This window comes from Camarhynchus parvulus, chromosome 25 (genome assembly GCF_901933205.1).
Source record: "Camarhynchus parvulus chromosome 25, STF_HiC, whole genome shotgun sequence".
NCBI lineage: Eukaryota > Metazoa > Chordata > Aves > Passeriformes > Thraupidae > Camarhynchus > Camarhynchus parvulus.
The window spans coordinates 327,540-350,679 of NC_044595.1; the positions used below are offsets into that span (position 1 = coordinate 327,540).

General features: G+C 56.2%; 2 protein-coding genes across 2 annotated transcripts; both read left to right on the forward strand.

The window, feature by feature from the left end:
• Nucleotides 1-7,641: 7,641 nt before the first annotated feature.
• On the forward strand, nucleotides 7,642-13,847 carry LOC115913180. The gene is made up of 9 exons (XM_030965106.1): nucleotides 7,642-7,714; nucleotides 9,879-10,061; nucleotides 10,550-10,807; nucleotides 11,687-11,803; nucleotides 12,304-12,380; nucleotides 12,638-12,703; nucleotides 13,177-13,245; nucleotides 13,357-13,416; nucleotides 13,494-13,847. The coding sequence occupies exons 1-9, from the start codon at nucleotides 7,642-7,644 to the stop codon at nucleotides 13,551-13,553; spliced, it is 963 nt and encodes a 320-aa protein (XP_030820966.1). The 3' UTR covers nucleotides 13,554-13,847.
• Nucleotides 13,848-16,103: 2,256 nt separating this feature from the next.
• On the forward strand, nucleotides 16,104-20,832 carry LOC115913433 (SLAM family member 9-like). Its single transcript, XM_030965452.1, has 4 exons — nucleotides 16,104-16,288; nucleotides 16,661-16,981; nucleotides 19,424-19,678; nucleotides 20,399-20,832. Exons 1-4 carry the CDS (start codon nucleotides 16,225-16,227, stop codon nucleotides 20,509-20,511), a joined length of 753 nt encoding a protein of 250 aa, XP_030821312.1. The 5' UTR covers nucleotides 16,104-16,224; the 3' UTR covers nucleotides 20,512-20,832.
• The last annotated feature ends 2,308 nt before the right edge of the window (nucleotides 20,833-23,140 follow it).

Below are 23,140 nucleotides of genomic sequence, written 5' to 3' on the forward strand. Positions count from 1 at the left end.
GCCACGGAGCTCCGGCGGCTCCGCTGCGAGCCCCGAGCGAGCGGCGGCGGCGGGGGGGGGCGGGGGGGGAGGGGGCGCGGGGAGGGGGAGCGGGAGCGGCGGGGGAGGGGGGGGGGAGGAGGAGGAGGAGGAGGAGGGAGGGGGGAGCGGGGACGTGCGCGCGTGTCACGCGTGGGGCTCGCGGGGGGAGCGCGCGGTGCGGCGGGAGAGCGGGATCGGGGCGGGAGAGCGGGATCGGGGCGGGAGAGCGGCATCGGGGAGTAAATGTGGCGTCTGGGGTGGGCGAGGGGGGGTTTGGGGTGTGCGATCTGGATTTGGGGTGTGCGATCTGGATTTGGGGTGGGAGAGCGGGATTTGGGGTGGGAGAGCGGGATTTGGGGTGGGAGAGCGGGGTTTGGGGAGTAAATGTGGGGTCTGGGGTGGGCGAGGGGGGTTTGGGGTGTGCGATCTGGATTTGGGGTGAGAGAGCGGGATTTGGGGTGGGAGAGCGGGATTTGGGGTGGGAGAGCGGGGTTTGGGGAGTAAATGTGGGGTCTGGGGTGGGCGAGGGGGGTTTGGGGTGTGCGATCTGGATTTGGGGTGGGAGAGGGGGATTTGGGGTGGGAGAGCGGATTTTGGGGAGTAAATGTGGGGTTTGGGGTGGGAGAGCAGATTTTGGGGAGTAAATGTGGGGTTTGGGGCGGGAGAGGGGGGTTTGGTGTAGGAGAGCGGGGTTTGGGGCTGGTGAGGGGGATTTGAAGGGGATTTGGGGTGGGAGAGCGGGGTTTGAGGTGTGCGAGGGGCGTTTGGGGAGTAAATGTGTGGTTTGGGGTGAGCAAGGGAGCTTTGGGGTGTGCGATGGGGATTTGGGGTGTCTGAGGGGGATTTAGGGCGAGAGGGGGAGATTTGGGGTGTACACGTGTGTTTTGGGATGTAAACTTGTGGTATTTTAGGGTGTGCATACGTGTTTTGGGGTGTAAATGTGTGTTTTGGGGTGTAAATGTGTGTTTTGGGGTGTGCACAGGTGTCTGTGTGTTTTGGGGTGTTCGTGCACCCCCGTTCTCACACGTCACCCACCTTTGCACACGTGTGGGGCGCACATCTGCATTTGGGGGCGCTCATCTGGGTTTTGGGGCTCACATCTCCGTTTTGGGGCTCGCATCTGCATTTCGGGGCTGTGCTCCTGTGCGTGCACATCTGGCCCCGGCCCGGGACCCCCGGGCCCACCTGGCTGTGCCCACCTGGAGCTGCAGGCGCGCACATCTGGCCCGGCCCGTGCACATCTGGCCCCGCGCGTGTTTCTGGGCGCACACCCGCGTGCGTGGGAGCTCCTCCATCTTCCCGGGATTTTTCTTTTCTCCAGGGCTGGAATTTTTTTTCCCCCTCCCCGTTCCTCTTTTTTGAGCTTTTAATTTTTTCTCCCTCTCTCTCTTTCTCCCTTTTTTTTTTTTTTTTTTTTTTCCTTTAATCTTAAATAGAATTTTTTCTTTTTTTTTTTTCCCGCCTGGAGGGATTTGGAGGAAACCTGGGAAAAACGGGGCAGCAGCGGCGCCTGAGCCAGCGCGGAGCTGGGCCAAGGGGTCGGGGAGCAGCGCGACCAGAGGCCGCCCAGCCCCTCCTCCTCCTCCTTCCAGAGTTTTTTCCATGGAAAAGTCCATTTTTTTCCCTTTCTCCCGGGGATTTCCAAGCATTTTTTCCCTGCCCTGTCAGCGATCCCGGGCCTTGTCCCGTGCCGGGACACACCAGGGGCTCCCTCCTCTCTTTTCCCCTGGATCCCCCAGCCCCAGGAATTCCCAAATTCCCGGGGGGCACCGGAAGATTCCGGTTCCACGGTGCCCGAGCTGGGCAGCAGCAAAAAGCGGTGAAAAGATCGGATTTTCGTTAAAACCAATCCCGCGGGGCAGCCCGGGCTGGGACGGCGCTCCGGGACACCGCCGTGCCCGTGGGGACTTTGGGGTTTTCTCCCAAATGCACCCGAATGCTCCGCTCGGTGCCGGAGGGTCCCGGGAGCGGGAGAGGCCCCGGAGCTGGCAGGAATTTGGGGAGGAGGAGGAGGAGGAGGAGGAGCCGGGAATTCGCTGACGGGACGGGAAAAGCCGCTGTGTCCGCACTCGGGAGCCGGGCAGGGGCACGGGGGGGCGGGAGAGGCAGCGGGGACCCCAAAATCTGGGAGGAGGAGGAGGAGGAGGAGGAGGAGGAGGAGGAGGAGGAGGAGGAGGAGGAGGAGGAGGAGGAGGAGGAGGAGGAGGCGTCATGGCCTGGGCGGCTCGGCTGCAGCTTTAACGCGGAGTTTGGTCTGTTATCGCAGGGTTTGATCCGTTATCCCAATGTTTGGTCCATAATCCCAGTTTTGGGCCCATTATCCTGGTGTTTGGTCCATTATCCCAATGTTTGGCCCGTAATCCCAGTTTTGGGCCCATTTGCCCAGCATTTGGTCAATTATCCCCGTGTTTGGTCTGTTATCCCAGAACGTGATCCGTTATCCCAGAGTTTGATCCGTTATCCTGGTGTTTGGCCCATAATCCCAATGTTTGGCTCATTATTTCAGTTTTGGGTCCATTTTCCCGGTATTTGGCCCATTATCCTGGTGCTGGATCCCAAATCCCAACCTTGGATCCATCACTCCAGCACTGGATCCCAAATCCCAGCACTGGATCCCAAACCCTGACATTGGGAAGAGCCCAGCGAGTCCCCCAGCGCACGAGACCCCAATTTTGGGATTGCTCCCCAATCCCAAAATCCCGGATCCAATCCCGGAGCAGCCGGGGGGGACACGGCCCCAGAAGCGACAGAGCCGGGATTGGCGTCCCGAATTCTGGGATTGGCACCTGGAATTACGAGATTGGGACTCAGAATTCTGGGTTTGGAATCCCAAATTCTGGGATCGGCACCCCAAATTCCAGGATGAGCACCCTGAATTCCAGGATTGGCACTCGGAATTCCGGGATTGTCACCGGGAGCTCGGGGCCTGGCACTGGCCCCGCGTTCCTCGCGCCGCGGCGCCGGGGGCGGGCGGGGGCTCCACTGGGCCGTGAAATCCCAATCGTGGACTCGATATCCATCCCAGCTTGAAATCTGATATCCACCCGAGCTTAAATCCTTTATCCACCCATGTGAAATTTATCGCTAAATCGTGGGGATTTTTATTGTTTATTCGGTATCCCCGAGTGTATACCCCGGCTGTTCCTTACGGGATTCCTGGGATATCCACCCCGAGCTGTGAAATCCCAATCTGTGCGGGAATTTCTGGGATATCCATCCCGAGCTGTGAAATCCCAATCTGTGACGGGATTCCTGGGATATCCATCCCGAGCTGTGAAATCCTGGGATATCCACCCCGAGCTGTGAAATCCCAATCTGTGCGGGAATTCTCGGGATATCCATCCCGAGCTGTGAAATCCTGGGATATTCATCCCGAGCTGTGAAATCCCAATCTGTGCGGGAATTCCCGGGATATCCACCCGGAGCCGTGAAATCCCAATCTGTGTGGGAATTTCTGGGATATCCATCCCGAGCTGTGAAATCCCAATCTGTGCCGGGATTCCTGGGATATCCACCCCGAGCTGTGAAATCCCAATCTGTGTGGGAATTCCTGGGATATCCATCCCGAGCTGTGAAATCCCAATCTGTGTGGGAATTTCTGGGATATCCATCTGGAGCCCGCGGCTCCCGGCAGATCCCAGAGCCGGCTTCGGCCGTTCCCGAGGGAAATGTTTGGGATGGAGCAGGAAGATCCTTGGAATGGACCAGGAAAATATTTGGGATGGACGAGGAGGATCCTTGAAGTACATGGGGAAAATATTTGGGGTGGCCAAGGAGGATTTTTGGGGTGGCCAAGGAGAATCTTTGGGGTGGAAGGGGAAAATATTTGAGATGGATGAGGAAAATATGTGGGATGGCCTAGGAGGATCTTTGGGGATGGCCAAAATGATTTTTGGAGTGGCCAAATTGATTTTTGGGGTGGCCAAGGAGGATTTTTGGGGTGGCCAGAGGGATTTTTGGGGTGGCCAAAGGGATTTTTGGGGTGGCCAAGGAAAACCCTCCTGGTCAGTCCCAGGATCTCTGTTGGGATTCCCTGGAGAGCTGCGGCCCTGGAATTGGGATGGAAGGAAGGAATTTGACGATTTCCATGGATTTTTAGTTTTGGGAAGCGTTCCCACAGGGGAAGGAGCGGCCAGGCTGGGGGCTCCAGCCCTTCCCACCGGAACGCGCCCCTTTGTGATCCCTTTTTAAATATTTTTTTCATTTTTTTCCCTCCCAGAAATCAATTCCCAAACGCCTGCCCTCCATCCCGCGGGAATTACCGCCCTGCCGGGGATTTGCAGGAATTCCATTTCGCCAGGAAAAGCCTCTCCAGCCCCGAAATAACTCCTGAGCTGCTCGGGGATCTCAGCCAAATCCCGGCACTGGGGGAAGGGCTGGGGGGACTGGGGGGACACTGGGGGGACTGGGGGACACTGGACATGGGTGGACACTGGCGGGTTCTGGTAGATACTGGACACTGGTGGACACTGGTCACTGTGGGTGCTGGGTATCAGTGGACACTGGTGGGAGCTGGACATTGGTGGACACTGGTCACTCTGTGCTGGTCACTGGTGGACGCTGGTGGTCACTGGTCGCTGTGGGTGCTGGGTATCAGTGGACACTACTGGACACTGGTGGGAGCTGGACATTGGTGGACACTGGTCACTCTGTGCTGGTCACTGGTGGACACTGGTGGTCACTGGTCACTGTGGGTGCTGGGTATCAGTGGACACTGGTGGGAGCTGGACATTGGTGGACACTGGTCACTCTGTGCTGGTCACTGGTGGACACTGGTGGACGCTGGTGGTCACTGGTCACTGTGGGTGCTGGGTATCAGTGGACACTAGTGGACACTGGTGGGAGCCGGACATTGGTGGACACTGGTCACTCTGTGCTGGTCACTGGTGGACGCTGGTGGTCACTGGTCGCTGTGGGTGCTGGGTACAGGTGGACACTGGTGATCATTGGTGGGTGCTGGACACCAGTGGACACTGGGGGGTGCTGGACCCTGGTGGACTTTGGTCACTCTGCGCTGGTCACTGCTGGACACTGATTGTCACTGTGGGTGCTGGACACTGGTCACTCTGTGCCGGTCACTGCTGGTCACTGGTGGTCACTGGTGGTCACTGGGTGCCCCATCCCCACCCCCAGCCCCGAGCTCCTCCTCGGCCTAATCCCGATCCAGGGTGAAATCCCCAATCCCCAAATCCCCAATCCCCAATCCCCAATCCCCAGACAGCTCCCGGCCCCAATCCCGGCCCTGCTCCGGCTGCTCCCGGCCATCCCGGCCCTGCGGAGCTCCCTGGATGCTGCCAGCGGGGCCCTCCGTGCCTCAGTTTCCCCAGCTCCTAAATCCTGCTGCTCTGTGGCCATGGGGGTCTCTGAATTCCGGAATGCCAGAACCCCAGAATGCCAGAACCCCAGAATCCCGGAATCCCAGAATTCCTGAATTCCAGAACCCCAAAATCCCAGGATCCCAGAATTCCGGGATGCCAGAATTTCTGAATTTTGGAACACCGAAATCCCAGAATTCCAGAATCCCAGGATCCAAGAATTCCAAAGATCCCAGGAACCCAGAATCCTGGAACCACAGAATCATAAAATCCCAGAACCCCAGAACCCCAGAATTCCAAAATCCCAGGATCCAAAATTCCCAGGACCCCAAAACCCCAGGATCCCAAAATTAAAGGATCCCACAATTCCAGGATCCCAGAATTTCTGAATTCCAGAACCCCAGGATCCCAGAACCCCTGGATCCCAGAATTCCAGCATCCCGGAATTCAGAATCCCGGGATTTACGAGGTTGGAAAAGCCCACCAAGCCCAAGCCGTGCCCACTCCCCACCTGCCCACCCAGAACCCCAGGAATTCCTGGGACCCCTCAACCCTCCCGAGATTTTGTGCCGCAATTCCCAAATTTGCTCTCCAGCGTCAGGAATTCCTCCCGAAATCCCCGATTCTGGAGAGGAAATTTGCGAATTGTGGCACAAAAAAGGAACAAAGCCCCTTTGGGGAGCAGCTCCAGGGCGTGGCTGTGCCTCGGGGTGTTCCTCCCCTCCATTCCCTAATTAATCCCCAAATTAATCCCCTAATTAATCCCCTAATTCCCCAAATCTCCCGCTTTTGTCTGGGCCTTTGTTCTGGGGACAGAGGCGACACCCGGGGGACATCTGCCACCATTGGGGCGGGACCTCGGCCCTCCCTCATCACCAATTAATCAATCGAAATTAATTAATTAATTAATTGAGCCTCATTATTGAATCCCCGGATCGACAATCGGCTGTTAACCCAAACATCCCCGGCGGGTGGAAAAATCCGGATTTTCCCCCTTTATTTTCCCCATCAAACCCCGCCGCGTTTGGAATGTGCGCTTTCCAAATTCCCTCCCCAAAATCCCGTCCTGGGATTGTGGGATTCTGGGATTTTGGGGGTTCCAAACCTCAGGGGTTCTGGGATTCTGGGATCTTTTGGATTCTTGGATCCTGGGATTATGGAATCCTGGGGTTCTAGAATTCTGGGATTCTGAGATTTTGGGGTTCCGGGATTCGGGAATTCTGGGATTTTGGGGTTCGGGAATTCAGTGATTCTGGAATTCAGGAATTCTGGGATTCTGGGATTTTGGGGTTCTGGAATTCTGTGATTTTTGGATTCTGGAATTCTGGGATTCTGGAATTCTGGGATTTTTGGATTCTGGAATTCTGGAATTCTGGGATTGGGGGGTTCTGGAATCCAGAAATTCTGGAATTCTGGGATTTGGGGGTTCTGGAATTCAGGAATTCTGAAATTCTGGAATACTGTAAATCAGGAATTCAGGAATTCTGAAATTCTGGGATTCTGGCATTCTGGGATTTTGGGGTCCCATCCCATCCCGACCCTTTTCCCAGCTCGGACACGGCTCCAGGATTTTATTTGGGGCTGGGGGAGGCGCAGCCGCGTCCCGGTTCCTCCTTTCCCGGGGGGATTTGGGATTTGGGGGTTCGGGGACCCCCGGCCGCTCGCTGTCTCCTGCTGCCACCTCCCGGCCCCGGGATCGAACAGAATTCCCGGGAACTTCGCTCCCTGCCGGCTCGGGAGGGCGGGATGGGGCTGCAAATCCCACAAAAACCGCGCGTCCAGAACTCGGGGAGGGTCTGGGGCCGGAACGGGGATTTTGGGGCTGAAAAGGGGATTTTTGAGGAGGATTTTGGGGTCGGAACCGGGAAGATTTTGGGGCTGGAAGGAGGAGGATTTTGGGGTTGGAACGAGAAGGATTTTCGTGACTGGAACAGGCATTTTGGGGTTGGAAAGTGCATTTTGGGGTTGGACATTCCTCCCCAAAGCTCCCGGCCCCGCTGCTGGGCTGCCCGAGCTGGGGACAGCGGAGCCACCGCCATGTCCCCAAGTGTCCCCGGTGCTCGCTGCAGAGGGAAAGCAAAACCCCCCAAAACCCCCAACATTGCCCTCCCGGGCCGATTCAAACGAATTCCCTCCGAGTTCTGGGGCTGAGAGCGCCGCACCCCGACACGTCCTTGTCCCCTCTGCCGCAGGGGCGGCGGCGGAGGAGGAGGAGGAGGAGGAGGAGGAGGAGGAGGAAGGAGCCGGAGCAGAGGAAGTCCCGGCGGGCACTCGCAGCCCCGAGGGGTCCCCGCTCCGCTCCGCGATGGCCCCGCCCGGGGGTCGCCGCTGTCCCCCCGCGCTGCTGGCGCTGCTGCTGGGCCTGGCCGGGAGCCGAGGTGAGGAGGGGGCGCGGGGGGGGCCGGGGGGGCTGCGGCCGTTCGGGAATTGCGGGAATTGGGGAATTGCGGGAATTATTGGGGAATTGCGGGGAAAAGCCGGGGCGGCGCTGGCCAGAGGGGCGCGGGAGGATGCAGAGGGGCTGGGTGCGGCTTTGGGGGGATTCTCCTCGCTTCTCTCAGCCCCCCCTTGGCCAGGGAGAGCCGGGCCGGGCCGGGCCGTGACGCGGGGCCGGTTCCCCTTCCTGGGCAGCGTTTCGGATGCGGAGTTTGCCTGAAAGTCGCGACTTCCCTGTCCCGACAGTTTCTGAGCCCCAGAGCTGTGACCTTTCCCTGTTCCCAAGCTCTGATCCCTCTGCCGGACCGGCCCCGTTCCTTCTCCTTTTGGGGCAGCTGGTGGTGACCCAGGGTCTTTTTTCCCCTAAAAGCAGCGATTTTGGGGTGTGGGGAACAGAAAACCAGCGGGATTTGGGGGATGGATTGACCCTGGAGCTTCTCCAGGTGCCTGGAGGAGCTTCTGGCCTCACCTCGGTGGGGTTTGGATTCGTTGTTTTCCTGACAGCTCCAGGATTCGCAGAATCCCAGGATTTTCAACAGCTCCGAGGTCACGGGGGACCAACCCCCACCTGGCCCCCCAGAATTCCAGAGATTCCCTGGACACCCCCAGGGGTGGGGATCCAACCCTTCCAAGGCCTTTTCCCTTTTGCGGGAGGAATTTCCCCGAATTTCCAGCCCTGGTCCTGCCCCGTTCACTGGGCTCAGACCCCAAATCCCCCCCGGCAGACCCCAAATCCCGCCTGGACCCCCCTTTTCTCCAGGCTGAGCCCCCCGAGCAGAGCTGGGGACCCTCTGAGCCCCCCTGGCAGCTCCGGAGCAGCAGGAGAAGACAATTCCCGTGTCCTGCAGGAATTCTGGCACCTGGAGCTGCGGGAAATCCCTTCCCCATCAAGGATCCCGGCTCCCACTGCCCCAGGGGACGATTTTCCTGCATTTCCCTGGAATTCCCGAATTTCCCCAGCCCCGGGGGTGTCCCCGCACCTGCGGCTCGGCCCTGGAGCCGCTGGAGCTCCCGGAAAAACCCTGGAGGAATTTCCTGGCGGAAAAACGCCCGGGATGGGTGGGATGGGCTCCGGGGTGGGGAACGGGGGATTTAGGGGCGGTTCAGGGGGGATTTAGGAGCCCCCAGAGCCGCCCTGACCACACGGAGCTGCAGGAAGCGGCGTCGGCCCTGCGGATGTTCCGCGGGTTTTATTTTGGGGGCCTTCGACATCCGGGGCTGCTCTGAGGAGAGAAAACCAAAAATTGGGGGGGAAGGGGGCAGGGGGGGAAATTCCCCGGGTTGGGAGGGTGTGGGGTGGTGTGGGGAGAGGGGAACCCCTGGAAGGGGGAACGGACCTTGGTCAGTCGGGGAAAATGGAAATTTGGGGTGGAGATGGGGAATGGACACAGGACCAGCTTGGGATAACGGGGAGAAAATGGAACTTTTGGGATGGGGAATGGACACTGAGCCAGTTTTGGGTAACGGGGAGAAAATGGAACTTTTGGGATGGGGAATGGACACAGGACCAGTCTGGGATAATGGGGAGAGAGGGGAAATTTGGGAATAGGATTGAGAATAGAGAAAGAATCAGTCTGGGGTAACAGGGAGAGAGGGAAATTTGGGATGGGGAATGGACACAGAACCAGTTTGGGATAATGGGGAGAAAATTGAACTTTTGGGATGGGGAGTGGACACAGAACCAGTTTTGGGTAACGGGGAGAGAGAAGAACCCCTGGAATGAGAGCAGACCTTGATGAGTCTGGGATAACTGGGGGAGAGTGGAAATTTGGGGTGGGGGATGGACACAGAACCGGTCTGGGAGAACGTGGAGAAAATTGAACTTTTGGGATGGGGAGTGGACACTCAGAGGGCCTGGGATAACGGGGAGAGAGGGGGAATTTGGGAATGGGATGGGGAATAGATGCAGAACCAGTTTGGGGTGGTGTGGAGAGAGTGGAAGTTTTGGGATGGGGTTGGGGAATGGGCCCTGGGGCCAGGAGTGGCCTTGGTGGACGCTGCAGGTGCGGCCCAGGGGTGGCCCCAGCAGTGACCGTGTCCCCTCTGGACTGCAGAGCCCCTTGTGGGGTCACAGCCTCACATGGGGCTCCCCTGGCTCTGGTTTAGGATCCCCGGAATGCCAAAACCAAACGGTGACCCACGCTGTGACCGCGGGAGGATCGCTGTGCCTGGCGCCGGAGAAACCCCCTCGGGAGTGGACAGAGATGCACTGGGTGGTGGAAATTAATTCAGCAGAGCGGCAGCGGATCCTGACAGTCACCGGGAATGGAACTGTCTCCTATCCCAGAGGTCCTTTCCATGGGAGAGCGAAATTCCTGCGGGGAAACCTCTCCCTGTGCATCTCCCCGGTTCACAGGGATGATGACGGCGTCTATGGGGCTGGAGTTTGAGACTTCCTCAGGGTTTTACTTCGGTGCTTCCGAGTGTCCGTGTGGGGTGAGTGCCCGTGTCCCTGTGTCCCTCTGTCCCTGTGTCCCCCTGTCCCCGTGTCCCCTGTCCCCTCTCTGTCCCCCTGTCCCTGTGTCCCCTCTGTCCCCGTGTCCCTGTGTCCCCTCTCTGTCCCCCTGTCCCTCTGTCCCTCTGTCCCTCTGTCCCCTGTCCCCGTGTCCCCTGTCCCCTCTCTGTCCCCCTGTCCCCTCTCTGTCCCCCTGTCCCCGTGTCCCCTGTCCCCGTGTCCCCTGTCCCCTCTCTGTCCCCCTGTCCCTCTGTCCCTCTGTCCCCTGTCCCCCTGTCCCCTGTCCCCTCTCTGTCCCCTCTCAGCCCCGCTGTCCCCGCAGACCCCGTCCCGCGGCCGGAGCTGAAATCCCAAATCCTGCAGCGGGATCGGGGCTGGTGCCACCTGGCCCTGCTCTGCTCCAGCCCCGCGAACGTCTCCTACCGCTGGGCCTGTGCCGGGGATGCCCCGGGGCAGATCCCGGGGAGCCCCTCCCGGCTGCTCCGGAGCCTCCCCGAGGGCGCGGAACCCCAAATCTGCCTCTGCAACGTCAGCAACCCCGCGGGCTGGAACGCGGCCCGCGCCGCCCTCACCTGCCCAGGTGAGCTCCCCGCGGGACCCGGGGGCTGCGCGGGACCCGCCGGGCTGGGGCTGAGCACGCCGGGGTTAGGGGCCGCAAATGGGGGAAAATGGTGGAAAATATTGGGTAAAAATTGAAAATGTGGAAAATGTTAGCTGGAAAATATTAGGTAAAAACCTGATGGAAAATATTGGGTAAAAATCGAAAATATGGAAAATATTAGCTGGAAAATATTAGGTAAAAATAATGTATATAGACGTAAATGACATAATTTCTAGTTTAATTTTTGTGTGTAATATACATAATTTTTGTGAATGTATTCTGTGTAAAATCTATACTTATATATATAAAATCAATTCCTATATAAAATATAGACTTACATATATAATATATACTGATTTATATAATCGACTTATTTATATATATAATTTATACTTATTTATATATATAAATATACTTTTTATAGATTTAAAATATACTTATCTTTATATATAAATCCACACTTATTTTCTCATATAGCATATTTATTTATCTGTAAAAAATGAACATTCATCTGTATAAAATCTACGTGTATTTTTATATAAAATATGTACTTATCTATATATATAATTATACTAATTTATTATTTATTATTTATTATTTATTATTTATTATTTATTATTTATTATTTATTATTTATTATTTATTATTTATACATATTTGTTATTATTTTAAAGCTGCAATCGTTCACATGTAAAACATAAAGTTATTTTTATACCTTTAATCCACATTTTTTAATACATTTTTATTTGATATAAGGGGAAAATACCAATTTAAGGATCCGGGGGAAGCTGGAATGTTTTGGGTCGGAAGGGACCCCAAGCCCCAGCTGAATTCCAGGATTCCTGGATCCTTTTCCAGGAGTTCCAGGGGATTTCAGCCGCTGGACGCTGCTGGCCGTGGCCGTGGCCGTGGGGCTGTCCCTGCTCCTCATGGCCTTCTGCTGCTGGAGGAAGAGGAGGGAGAATTCCCGGGAAGGTTTGTCCGCAATGTGGGGGCGGGATCCCAAATTTGGGGGGTCTGACCCCAAACCGACCACTGGAACCCCAAAATCTGGGAGTTCTGACGCCAAACTGACCCTTGGAACCCAAATCTGGGAGTTCTGACCCCACACTGACCCTTGGAACCCCAAATTTGGGGATTCTGATCCCACACCGACCCTTGGAACCCCAATTTGGGAATTTTGACCCCACGTGGACCCTTGATACCCAAAATTTGGGAATTTTGACCCCAAACTGACCCTTGAAATCCCAATTTGGGGATTCTGGCCCCGCATGGACCCTTGATATCCAAAATTCGGGAATTCTGACCCCACACCGACCCTTGGGACCCAAATTTGGGGATTCTGGCCCCGCACTGATCTTTGGAACCCCAGTTTGGGAATTCTGGCCCCACACTGACCCTTGGAACCCCAATTTGGGAATTCTGACCCCAAACTGACCCTTGGAACCCCAAATTTGGGGATTCTGGCCCCGCAGGGACCCCCGGAACCCCCCCGGAGCAGGCGCTGACCGTCTACGCCGAGGTGGGAGAGAAGAAACCCTGCCAGGAGCCCGTGAGTGCCAGGATTGTCCCTTCCCACCCCAAATCCGGGAATTTTGGGGTCGGAAAAGCCCCCCAAGGTCACCGAGTCCGCCCCGGCGCGGACCCCAGCCTGGTCATTCAGCGTCCGGTCACTCCTCGGACACTGCCAGGACCAGGAACCCAAACCTCGGGCGGTTCCCAGGCCTGACCCCGCTCCCCCACGGGTGGGAATTTTGGGAACCCCGAGTGGATCCTTTTAACCATTCCCGGCTTTTTTTGTGTCCCCAGGCCAGGACGGGCGAGGCCGCCCAGGAAGGAGCCACCATCTACGCCGTGGTCACTCCCAGGACATGGGTAGGGTCATTCCCGTGGGACCCCAGTGATCCCCAGGCTGGATCCATCTTTAATCCCAACATTTCCCATTTTTTATCCCAAAATTTCCCATTTTTTTAATCCCAAAATCTCCCTTTTTTTTATCCCCAAAATTTCCCCTTTTTTATCCCCAAAATTTCCCATTTTTTTAATCCCAAAATCTCCCATTTTTTATCCCCAAAATTTCCCATTTTTCATCCCAAAATCTCCCATTTTTTATCCCCAAAATTTCCCATTTTTTAATCCCAAAATCTCCCATGTTTTATCCCCAAAATCTCCCATTTTTTATCCCCAAGATTTCCCATTTTTTTATCCTGAAATCTCCCATTTTTAATCCCAAAACTTCCCATTTTTTCTCCCCAAAATTTCCCATTTTTTTAATCCCCCAAATTCCCACTTTTTATCCCCAAAATTTCCCATTTTTCACCCCCAAATTTCCCCCTTTTCCCCGGCAGGAGCGCCCCAGGCGCCAGGAGGAACCCGGGAATTTCACCGTTTACTCCACGGTCCAGTTCGACCGGAGGGTGAGGCTGTCCTGGAGCGTCCCCGAGCCCTGGGCACCCCAAATCCGTGTCCCCCGAGGTTTTGGGATCCCGCTTTTCCCAACGGGAATTTCCCCCCTTTTTTCCCCACAGCCTTCCTCCATCAAGAGGAAGAGGCTGAACCCATCTTTGGTCTCCACCGCCTACTTGGAGGTAATGGAGAATCCATGGGGTTTTTAGGGATCCAAAAAATCCCCAAAATGCCCCAAATCCGGCCTGTTTCCTTGCAGGATAACGGGGGCTACAGGCGCTTGGGCTCCCCAAATCCCGCCGGCCGCCAGCGCCCCTGAACCCCGGAATTCCCGTCCCTGTGGAATTCTCCTCCTGGAATCTCCAGCGGCCACCGGGATCCATGGAATAGAAATATCCAGAAATTCGGGGTTTTCCCCCCCCCCAAGATTCCACCCCCAGCTGCGCCTCGGAGCGAAGATTTGGGGATGGAAAACTCCGGAAGGGATGGATTTGGGATCGGGCAGGCGGGACGGGAATTCTGTGGGGTTTTCAGGGTTTGGAAATTTGGGAATTCTTTTTTATTTCTTTTTTTTTTCATTTATGCAAACACAACTGATACAATATACTTGTAGGAATACTCGTAATGCGCAGTGTAAAAATACAACTGCACAATAAATTTGTTTAATTAATTAATTGGCCTATTAGAGCCTGAATTACACCTCGGGCACGGGGAGGGAGCGGGAATTTTTTTTTTGGGAATTGGAATTCTGGGCTGGAATTCCGTGTGGGGATGGAGTGGGATTTTCTTTGGGATCGGCGTTTTCCTTGGGATCGCGATCGCGGCGCCTCTTCTCCCTCATCCCAAAAATCCTCGTGGCCGCTCCCGGGCCTTAATTGGGATCATTTACCGGGCGTTAATTGGGATCATCCACCCGGAGGGAATTTAGGGAATTGCGGCGTTCCCGGTTTTTCCCGGCGTTTTGGGGCGATCCCAACGCTTCCCCTGCTCGTGGAAGCCGGCGCTGATGGACAGGTGGGCACGGGATTGGGCGGGAAAAGCTCAGGATTGGTGAAAAAGGTGAAAAACCCTTGGAAAAGGCGCTGGGAACGCCTGGGTGACATCCCGTGGAATCGTGGAACATCCCGGTTGGAAAAGACCATCCAAACCACCCCAAAATCCAGAATTTTCCCTGAAATCCATCCCAAACCCCCCCCCCCCGGAGCAACTCCAGCCCCTCCTCATCCCGAAGTACAAGCGCTCCGTCGGGGCGCTCTAATTTATTCTAATGACCCTCATTTGCATATCGGGGTTAATTTGCAGCCCTCCAATCGCCGTTCCCGTCCCTCCTCTCTCGGTTTGGGTGTCACCGGAGGGGACGGGGACAGCCCCGGGCCGGCCCCAAGTGGGTCAGGGCGCAGCGGGGGTGGCGGGGGTCCCTTTGTTCCCCTTTGTTCCCCTTTGTTCCCCTTTGTTCCCCTTCCTTCCCCTTTGTTCCCCTTCGTTCCCCTTCCTTCCCCTCTGTTCCCCTTCGCTCGCCCGTGGGAAGACGCCGAGGGCCGTTTGTCCCCAGCCTGGGGACAGCGCGGGGACAGCGGGGGTGGCCCCGGGGAGCCGCGACAGAGGCGCCGAGTGGGGCCGGGGGGGGCGGGAGGAACCCGGGCTGGAATTGCGGTTTGGTGTGCAGGAATTCTGGAACTGTGGAATTCCGGAACTGTGGAATTCCGGAATTGCAGAATTCCGGAATTGTGGGATTGTGGAATGGTGGAATTGTGGAATTGTGGAATTGTGGAATTGTGGAATTCCGGAATGGTGGAATTGTGGAATTGTGGAATGGTGGAATTGTGGAATTGTGGAATTGCGGAATGGTGGATTTCCGGCCCCTCCTCGGCGGCCTCTGGAGCGGCGACCCCGGGAAATCCTGCGGGGATGGTTTGGGGATTGGAGGGGAAAACCGGGAGGGAGCTGGGGTCAAGCCCGGCTGGACAGCCAGTGGTCATTCGGCGTCCATCCGGTGTCCATCCAGTGGTCATCCAGGGAATTCCTCGGATACATCCCGGGGATGGGGATCCAGCCCTCCCTGAGACCCTTCCGACGCTTCCCAACCCTTTTTCCATGGAAAAACCATCCCAGACTTCCAGCCCTGGCACAGCTCGAGGCCGTTCCCTCTTGTCCAGTCCCCGTTCCCTGGGATCAGATCCCAAATTCCCTCTGGCAGATCCCAAATTCCCCCTGGATCAGATCCCAAATCCACCCGGCTGCCCCCAGGCTTTGGGGTCACTCTGGTCACTCACAGTGACCCTTGGGGTCGGTGTCCCACCGGCCATCGGGTCATTGGGGGGGTCCTGGATGGATTTGGGGAAATTTGAGGTGTTTTGGGGAGTCTGGGTAGCTTTTATGGGGATTTGAGGGGTTTGGGGGAGTCTGGCTGGATTTTGGAGGGGATTTGAGGGATTTTGAGGGGTCCCAGGTGGTTTTTGTTGAGGATTTGATGGATTTGGGGAGTCTGGGTGGGTTTTGGAGGGAATTTTGAGGGATCTGGGTAGGTTTTGTTGAGGATTTGATGGATTTTGGAGGATCTGGGTAGGTTTTGTTGAGGATTTGATGGATTTTGAGGGACCTGGGTAGGTTTTGTTGAGGATTTGATGGATTTTGGGGGATCTGGGTAGGTTTTGTTGAGGATTTGAGGGGCTTTGGGGTCACTCCGGTGGGGATTTGGGGGATCCATGGGGCGCTGTGTCCCTGTCAGTCTCAGGGGCTGTTTGTAACGCCCCGAGAGCCTCACGTCCCACCCCAAAATGTGGTTTTCGGGCCCGGAAGAGAAACAGGAACCTCCATCACGCGGTTTCTCCGCCGGCCGTCAGAATCCCCCAGCCCCAGGTTTCGGGGTGTCTCAGGGGCCTTGGGGTTCCTCGGGGAGCAGCCGCCCCGTGAGGAGTCCCACCCTGAGGGGGTCCCACCCTGCGCGCGACCGTGTCCCACCCTCGGTGAGGTGACACTGGGGACAGAAGATGGCACCGGGGCTGGCGCTGAACCTCCTCATCTTCCTCCTCTTCCTCCTCTTCACCGCGCCAGGTACGGGGCTGCGTGAGTGGCTGGGGTGGGCGCGTGGCTTTGGGGACATCTGGGGACGTTTGGGGTGAACCCGCCCTGTCCCCACACGGTGCCACCACCGGGTCCCTCCCCACAGGAGCCGCTGCGCCCTTGGGGGATGGACTGTCCCACACGGAGTCCCAAAAAATTGGGAATTTTTGGGAATTTGGGGTGGGAAAATTCAAAATTCTGGTCCTGCCCCCTCTTCATGCAAAGGGCTCCAGAAAGGGCGGAGCTGTTTCGATTTTATTTTTAATAATTATTTGCTTTTTGAACGTGTCTGGAACTCCAAGCGGGATGAGACCTGGGGAAGGACGAGCGACCCAACTCCGCCATCCCCGTTTGTTTTGGCAGCCTGGGCACAAGGACCCCAATCCTCGGAGGTGGCCGGAGCCGTGGGCGGGGTGGCACTTCTGAACCCCCAGAGCCTCCAAAATCCCTCCAAATTCTCCCAAATCCACTGGCGCTGGCAGAACCAGCTGAAGATCGCCAGCTGGAAGAAGGGGGAGCAGCCCATGTACCTCCAGGGCCGATTTGAGGGACGCCTGGAGCTCCTGGAGAACGGCACCCTCAGGATGAGCAACCTGAGCCTCGGCGACGGCGGCGAGTACCGGCTGTACCTGGAGGAGGACACGGGCAGGGAGAGCGTCCACAGGGTCCTGCTGAGGGTCTATGGTGGGTCTGGGGACAGGGAACTGTTCCAAGGGGTGCTGGGGACGTTGTGATGGTCTGGGGGTTGTCCCAGAGGTCCAGGAGGTCCAGCTGAGGGTCTACGGTGAGCCTGGGGACAGGGAACTGTCCCAGGGGGCACTGGGGACGTTGTGATGGTCTGGGGGTTGTCCCAGAGGTCCAGGAGGTCCAGCTGAGGGTCTACGGTGAGCCTGGGGACAGGGAACTGTCCCAGGGGGCACTGGGGACGTTGTGATGGTCTGGGCGTTGTCCCAGAGGTCCAGGAGGTCCAGCTGAGGGTCTACGGTGAGCCTGGGGACAGGGAACTGTCCCAGGGGGCGCTGGGGACGTTGTGATGGTCTGGGCATTGTCCCAGAGGTCCAGGAGGTCCTGCTGAGGGTCTACGGTGGGTCTGGGAACAAGGAATTGTCCCAGGGGGCGCTGGGGACGTTGTGATGTTCTGGGGATTGTCCCACAGCTCCATGGGTGGGCTGGGGACATTGTGAGATCCTGGTTGTCCAAGAACCTCATGGGGACATTGTCCCAGAGCTCCATGGGAGGGTTGGGGCTGTTGTGGTGGCCTGGGTGTTGTCCCGGAGCTCCAGGAGGACGTTATGACATCCTGAGGGTTGTCCCAGAGTTCCACAGAGGGGTTTGGGGACGTTGTGGTGTCCTGGGGGTTGTCCCAGAGCTCCATGGGAACTTTGTGACTTCCTGGTTGTCCAAGAACCTCTTGAGGACATCGTGACATCCTGGGGGTTGTCCCAGAGCTCCAGGAGGATGTTGTGACATCCTGGACATTGTCCCAGAGCTCTGTGGGGGAGTTGGGGACATTGTGGTGTCCTGGGCACTGTCCCAGAGCTCATGGGGACTCTGTGCCGCCCCGCGCACTGTCCCAGAGCTCCAGGGGGATGTTGTGCCACCCTGGGCACTGTCCCAGAGCTCCAGGGGACACTGTGGTGTCCTGGGCACTGTCCCAGAGCTCCAGGGCACTCTGTGCCACCCCGCGCACTGTCCCAGAGCTCCAGGGCACTCTGTGCCACCCTGCGCACTGTCCCAGAGCTCCGGGGCACTCGGTGCCACCCTGGGCACTGTCCCAGAGCTCCAGGGGACTCTGTGCCACCCCGCACACTGTCCCAGAGCTCCAGGGGATGTTGTGCCACCCCGCGCACTGTCCCAGAGCTCCAGGGGACATTGTCCCACTGGGATTGCCCAAGCCCGGGCACTGTCCCAGAGCTCCAGGGGGATGTTGTGCCACCCCGCGCACTGTCCCAGAGCTCCAGGGGACATTGTCCCACTCTGGGCATTGTCCCAGGGCACTCGCCCGCTAAGCTCCAGGGACTCGTGCCACCTGGGCACTGTCCCAGAGCTCCAGGGGACTCTGTGCCACCCCGGGCACTGTCCCAGAGCTCCAGGGGACATTGTCCCACTCTGGGCATTGTCCCAGAGCTCCAGGGCACTCGGTGCCACCCCGGGCACTGTCCCAGAGCTCCAGGGGACTCTGTGCCACCCTGGGCACTGTCCCAGAGCTCCAGGGGACTCGGTGCCACCCCGGGCACTGTCCCAGAGCTCCAGGGGACTCTGTGCCACCCCGCGCACTGTCCCAGAGCTCCAGGGGGATGTTGTGCCACCCCGCGCACTGTCCCAGAGCTCCAGGGGACATTGTCCCACTCTGGGCATTGTCCCAGAGCTCCAGGGCACTCGGTGCCACCCTGGGCACTGTCCCAGAGCTCCAGGGGACTCTGTGCCACCCCGGGCACTGTCCCAGAGCTCCAGGGGACATTGTCCCACCCTGGGCATTGTCCCAGAGCTCCAGGGGACATTGTGCCACCCTGGGCACTGTCCCAGAGCTCCAGGGGACTCTGTGCCACCCTGGGCACTGTCCCAGAGCTCCAGGGGACTCTGTGCCACCCTGGGCACTGTCCCAGAGCTCCAGGGGACTCTGTGCCACCCCGGGCACTGTCCCAGAGCTCCAGGGGACATTGTGCCACCCTGGGCACTGTCCCAGAGCTCCAGGGGACTCTGTGCCACCCTGGGCACTGTCCCAGAGCTCCAGGGCACTCGGTGCCACCCTGGGCACTGTCCCAGAGCTCCAGGGCACTCTGTGCCACCCTGGGCATTGTCCCAGAGCTCCAGGGGACTCTGTGCCACCCCGGGCACTGTCCCAGAGCTCCAGGGGACATTGTGCCACCCCGGGCACTGTCCCAGAGCTCCAGGGGACTCTGTGCCACCCTGGGCACTGTCCCAGAGCTCCGGGGCACTCGGTGCCACCCTGGGCACTGTCCCAGAGCTCCAGGGGACATTGTCCCACCCTGGGCATTGTCCCAGAGCTCCAGGGCACTCGGTGCCACCCTGGGCACTGTCCCAGAGCTCCAGGGGACTCTGTGCCACCCCAGGCGCTGTCCCAGAGCTCCAGGGGACTCTGTGCCACCCTGACCTCTCCTGCAGACCTGGTCCCCAAGCCCCGCGTCACGGCCACCACCAACGGCGACCCCCAGGTGTGCAACACCACCCTGAGCTGCTCCGTGGCCCTCCCAGGGGTCACCTACGAGTGGATCCCGCCCCAGAAGGCCCCGATGAAGGAGGGCCCCGTCCTGGAGGTCTCCGTCAGCCCCGCTGTGGAAACCTACGTGTGCAGGGTCAGCAACCCTGTGTCGTCCAGCAACGCCTCGCTGACCCTGCGGCGGCCCTGCAGCTGGACAGGTGCGGCCAGGGCTGGCCTGGGCGCTGGGGTGTCCCCAGAGGGGCTTGGGGGGCAGCTGGGCACTTCCAGAGCGATCCCATGGAATTGTTGGGGTTGGGAAGGAGCCCCGAGGTCATCGGTCCAACATGGGGCTGACCCCTCATGCAGAGGGGTCTGCAGGGATGGACACCCCAAACCTGCCCGGGACTGACCCCATGGGGTCACCCAGAGGGTCTCCAAGGGTTCCTCGGGCACCTCCAGGGATGGACACCCCAAACCTCCCTGAGCCCCTTCCAAGGCCTTTTCCCCACTTCCAGGAGGAATTTCCCCAAATTTCCCACCCCGAGCCTCCCCTGGCACAGCTCGAGGCCGTTCCTCTGTCCTGATTTTTGGATTCCACCCCAAAATTGACTCCGCTGTGGTGTTGGAAGACCCCTGAACCCCAAAACTGAGCCCAGAGGGGCTCCAGAGGTCCCTGAACCCCAAAAGTGACCCCATGGGTTCCTGAACCCCAAAAGTGACCCCATGGGTCCCTGAACCCCAAAAATCACCCCATGGGTTCCTGAACCCCAAAAATCGGTCTGGGAGAGGTCAGAGGGTCCCTGCGCCCCCCAGATGATCCCTGGGAGCAGATCCTAGTCCCAAGGCGGGTCCCAGGGGTGGGGGATCCCTTTTCCCTCCTCCCGTGGGTTTGGGGAGGGATTTGGGGACCATCCTGGAGCTCCTGGGTCTTCCTCCAGATGAATCCTCCTCATCCTCCTCGTCCGCTGCCTGCGCCATGCCCAGCGCCCCGGCGGCCCTGGGACACCTCGTCCTCCTTGTCCTCCTCTTCCTCCTGCTCGCTGCAGCCTGAGGACCCCGTGGGCGGCACCCCCGGTCACCTCATCACCGTCCACCACCTGCGGTCACCTCCTCACCGTCCACCACCTCCGGTCACCTCCTCGCCGTCCACATCTTTTTGTGAAAATCATTTCTTAGGATTCCTCCTGCTGAAGCTGAGACGTTTCAGCAGCGAGACGTAAACAACGGTTATCTGCTGCTGAGGAAGGCAGCAGGTCCGTCTGCGATTGGTCCGTCTTGGATGTTTATAACGAATGGCCAATCAAGGGCCAAGCTACCCCGGACAGAGTCCAAGAGAGCTGCCTTTGTTATCATTCTTTCTGTTCTTAGTTTAGCTAGCTTATGAGGAAACCGTTCCTTCTATTTCTTTTAAGTATAGTTACTATATATATATATATATATATCATAAAATAATAGATTAAGCCTTCTGAGAACCCCTGTGACCGCTGCCACACGGGACCAAGGTCTGGACGGAGATCCCAAAATCCTCCCAAAAACCGTGGGCGGGCGAGGAGACGGAGTCACCAGGATTGTTCCGTTTGGGGTTAATCTGGAAATCCTCCTCTCCCCAAAATCATCCCAAAATCTGCGGGGAGCCCCGATCCGAGCCCTTCCCGGGGTTCCCTGGGATTCTGGGGGATCCCCCTTTGGTTGGGGTGGCCTTTGGTGCTCCCTGCCACGGAGGGCCTGGGGTCGGTTTTGGATTTCCCAAATGTTCCTTTGCACATGAAATTCCATCCTGGACACCACATTTTATTTTATTTTATTTTAATTTCCCATTAAATTCCATCCTGGACACCACATTTTATTTCACTTTATTTTAATTTCCCATTAAATTCCATCCTGGACACCACATTGTATTTTATTTTATTTTATTTTATTTTATTTTATTTTATTTTAATTTCCCATTAAATTCCATCCTGGACACCACATTTTATTTTATTTTATTTTATTTTATTTTATTTTATTTTATTTTATTTTATTTTATTTTATTTTATTTTTAATTTTTATTTTTTTAAATTTTAATTTCCCATTAAATTCCATCCTGGACACCACGTTTTGTTTTATTTTATTTTATTTTATTTTATTTTTTTATTTTTTTTTATTTTATTTTATTTTATTTTATTTTATTTTATTTTATTTTATTTTATTTTATTTTATTTTATTTTATTTTATTTTATTTTATTTTATTTTATTTTATTTTATTTTATTTTATTTTACTTTATTTCATTTTATTTTAATTTAATTTCCAATTAAATTCCATCCTGGACCCCACATCTTCGGGGTTTTCTGGATTTTTCCCTGGGCTGGTTCATCCCGCGGCTCAGGGGTCGGAGCTGTTTCCCCCCAGCCCCGTTTTTGGGGACAAAATCCCTTCCTCTGTCCCCCAGAGCGGGATCTGGCTCCAGCGGGGTGGGAAGAAATCTCGGGAATGACGGAGATGATCCCTCAGCCTCCAAAAAAATCCCTGGAAAAGTTTGGGGCGCTTCCAGCTCCACCAACCCAGCCCAAAAAAGGGGAAAATCGGGGATTTCACCTCCATAAATCCCCAAAAAGTCCCACTTTAGGCAAAGATTCCTTGGGATCACCCAAGGGTCAACAGGAACCTCCTTGGAATATTCCAAATAATTCCAGCCCCGCCTGAGGAGCAGCTCGGGACAATCCCTGTTCCTTGGGTGATGATTTTAACACCAAAATTGATTTTTCCAGTGAATTTCCCCACTTGGAAATAAATTTTGGGGGTCTTGGTCCATTCCCATGTGGAGATTTCGAGCTTTTATTCCGCTTATAAAATCCAGGATGTCCAAAAAAACCTCTGGGAATTAATAAATATCAATCCTGCTGCTGAGTTTCCAGCCAGAAAATTCCAGGATGAGTTGACGGGGAGAAGAAAGGATTTAGGATCATGGTTTCCACTTAAAGGAGGTTTTCCCTGCCATTTTTAGTTCCTTGTTCCCCAAAATGCTTCCCAAGAGGAATTTTCCTCTGGATGATTCCATTTCATTAATTTTTCCCTGCCCGATGCCAGCCAAGCCCAGAGGGGGAAAATTGGATTTTGGGGGGGATTTTTTTGGCTTTCCTGGACCATTTCCAAGTTGAAAATTTTCCTTTTGGGATCTGGGGGTTGAACTGGTGGAGAAATCCATGGAGAAATCCAGCCTGGCCATGGGAATTCCAGGTGGGATTTGTGCCTCTAAAAACACCCCCAAAAAATCCTAAAATACCCACAAAATCCCAAAATACCCCCAAACACCCCAAAACCAACGGCTTTGCCACCCCAAAATCCTCCCAAGCTCCCATTCCAGAAGTTTCCAGGAGAACCACCGCTGTTTTTCCTGGATTAATTCATCCTGCGAGTCCCCATCTGTAATTTTTTCTGTAAAAGTCTGATTTTTGAGAAATGGTGGCTTTGGGTTTTTACCTATCAGGTGCTTTCTGAGCAAGGAAGGAGGAGGAGCCTCCCAGGAGGTTCCGGGTGGGTTTTTTTGGGTGGTTTTGGGTTTTGTTTTTTTTTTTGTCATTCAAAAATCATTTCCCGGCAGCAAAACCTCGGGGAAAGCTCTGAGCTGGGCTTCCCTGGAAAGCAGCGGGATGTGACCCAATCCCGGGATTGGGTTTGGGTTAAAACCCTGGGATTTTCA

What these genes read in the sequence shown, in the direction of transcription:
- LOC115913180 (XM_030965106.1), top strand. Translation starts at nt 7,642, where the DNA reads ATGGCCCCGCCCGGGGGTCGCCGCTGTCCCCCCGCGCTGCTGGCGCTG. An exon ending in GGGCCTGGCCGGGAGCCGAG is followed by an intron (nt 7,715 to 9,878) that starts GTGAGGAGGGGG and finishes GCTCTGGTTTAG; the next exon opens with GATCCCCGGAATGCCAAAAC. An exon ending in TGGTCACTCCCAGGACATGG is followed by an intron (nt 12,704 to 13,176) that starts GTAGGGTCATTC and finishes TTTCCCCGGCAG; the next exon opens with GAGCGCCCCAGGCGCCAGGA.
- LOC115913433 (XM_030965452.1), top strand. Translation starts at nt 16,225, where the DNA reads ATGGCACCGGGGCTGGCGCTGAACCTCCTCATCTTCCTCCTCTTCCTC. An exon ending in CCTCCTCTTCACCGCGCCAG is followed by an intron (nt 16,289 to 16,660) that starts GTACGGGGCTGC and finishes TTGTTTTGGCAG; the next exon opens with CCTGGGCACAAGGACCCCAA. An exon ending in GCGGCCCTGCAGCTGGACAG is followed by an intron (nt 19,679 to 20,398) that starts GTGCGGCCAGGG and finishes GTCTTCCTCCAG; the next exon opens with ATGAATCCTCCTCATCCTCC.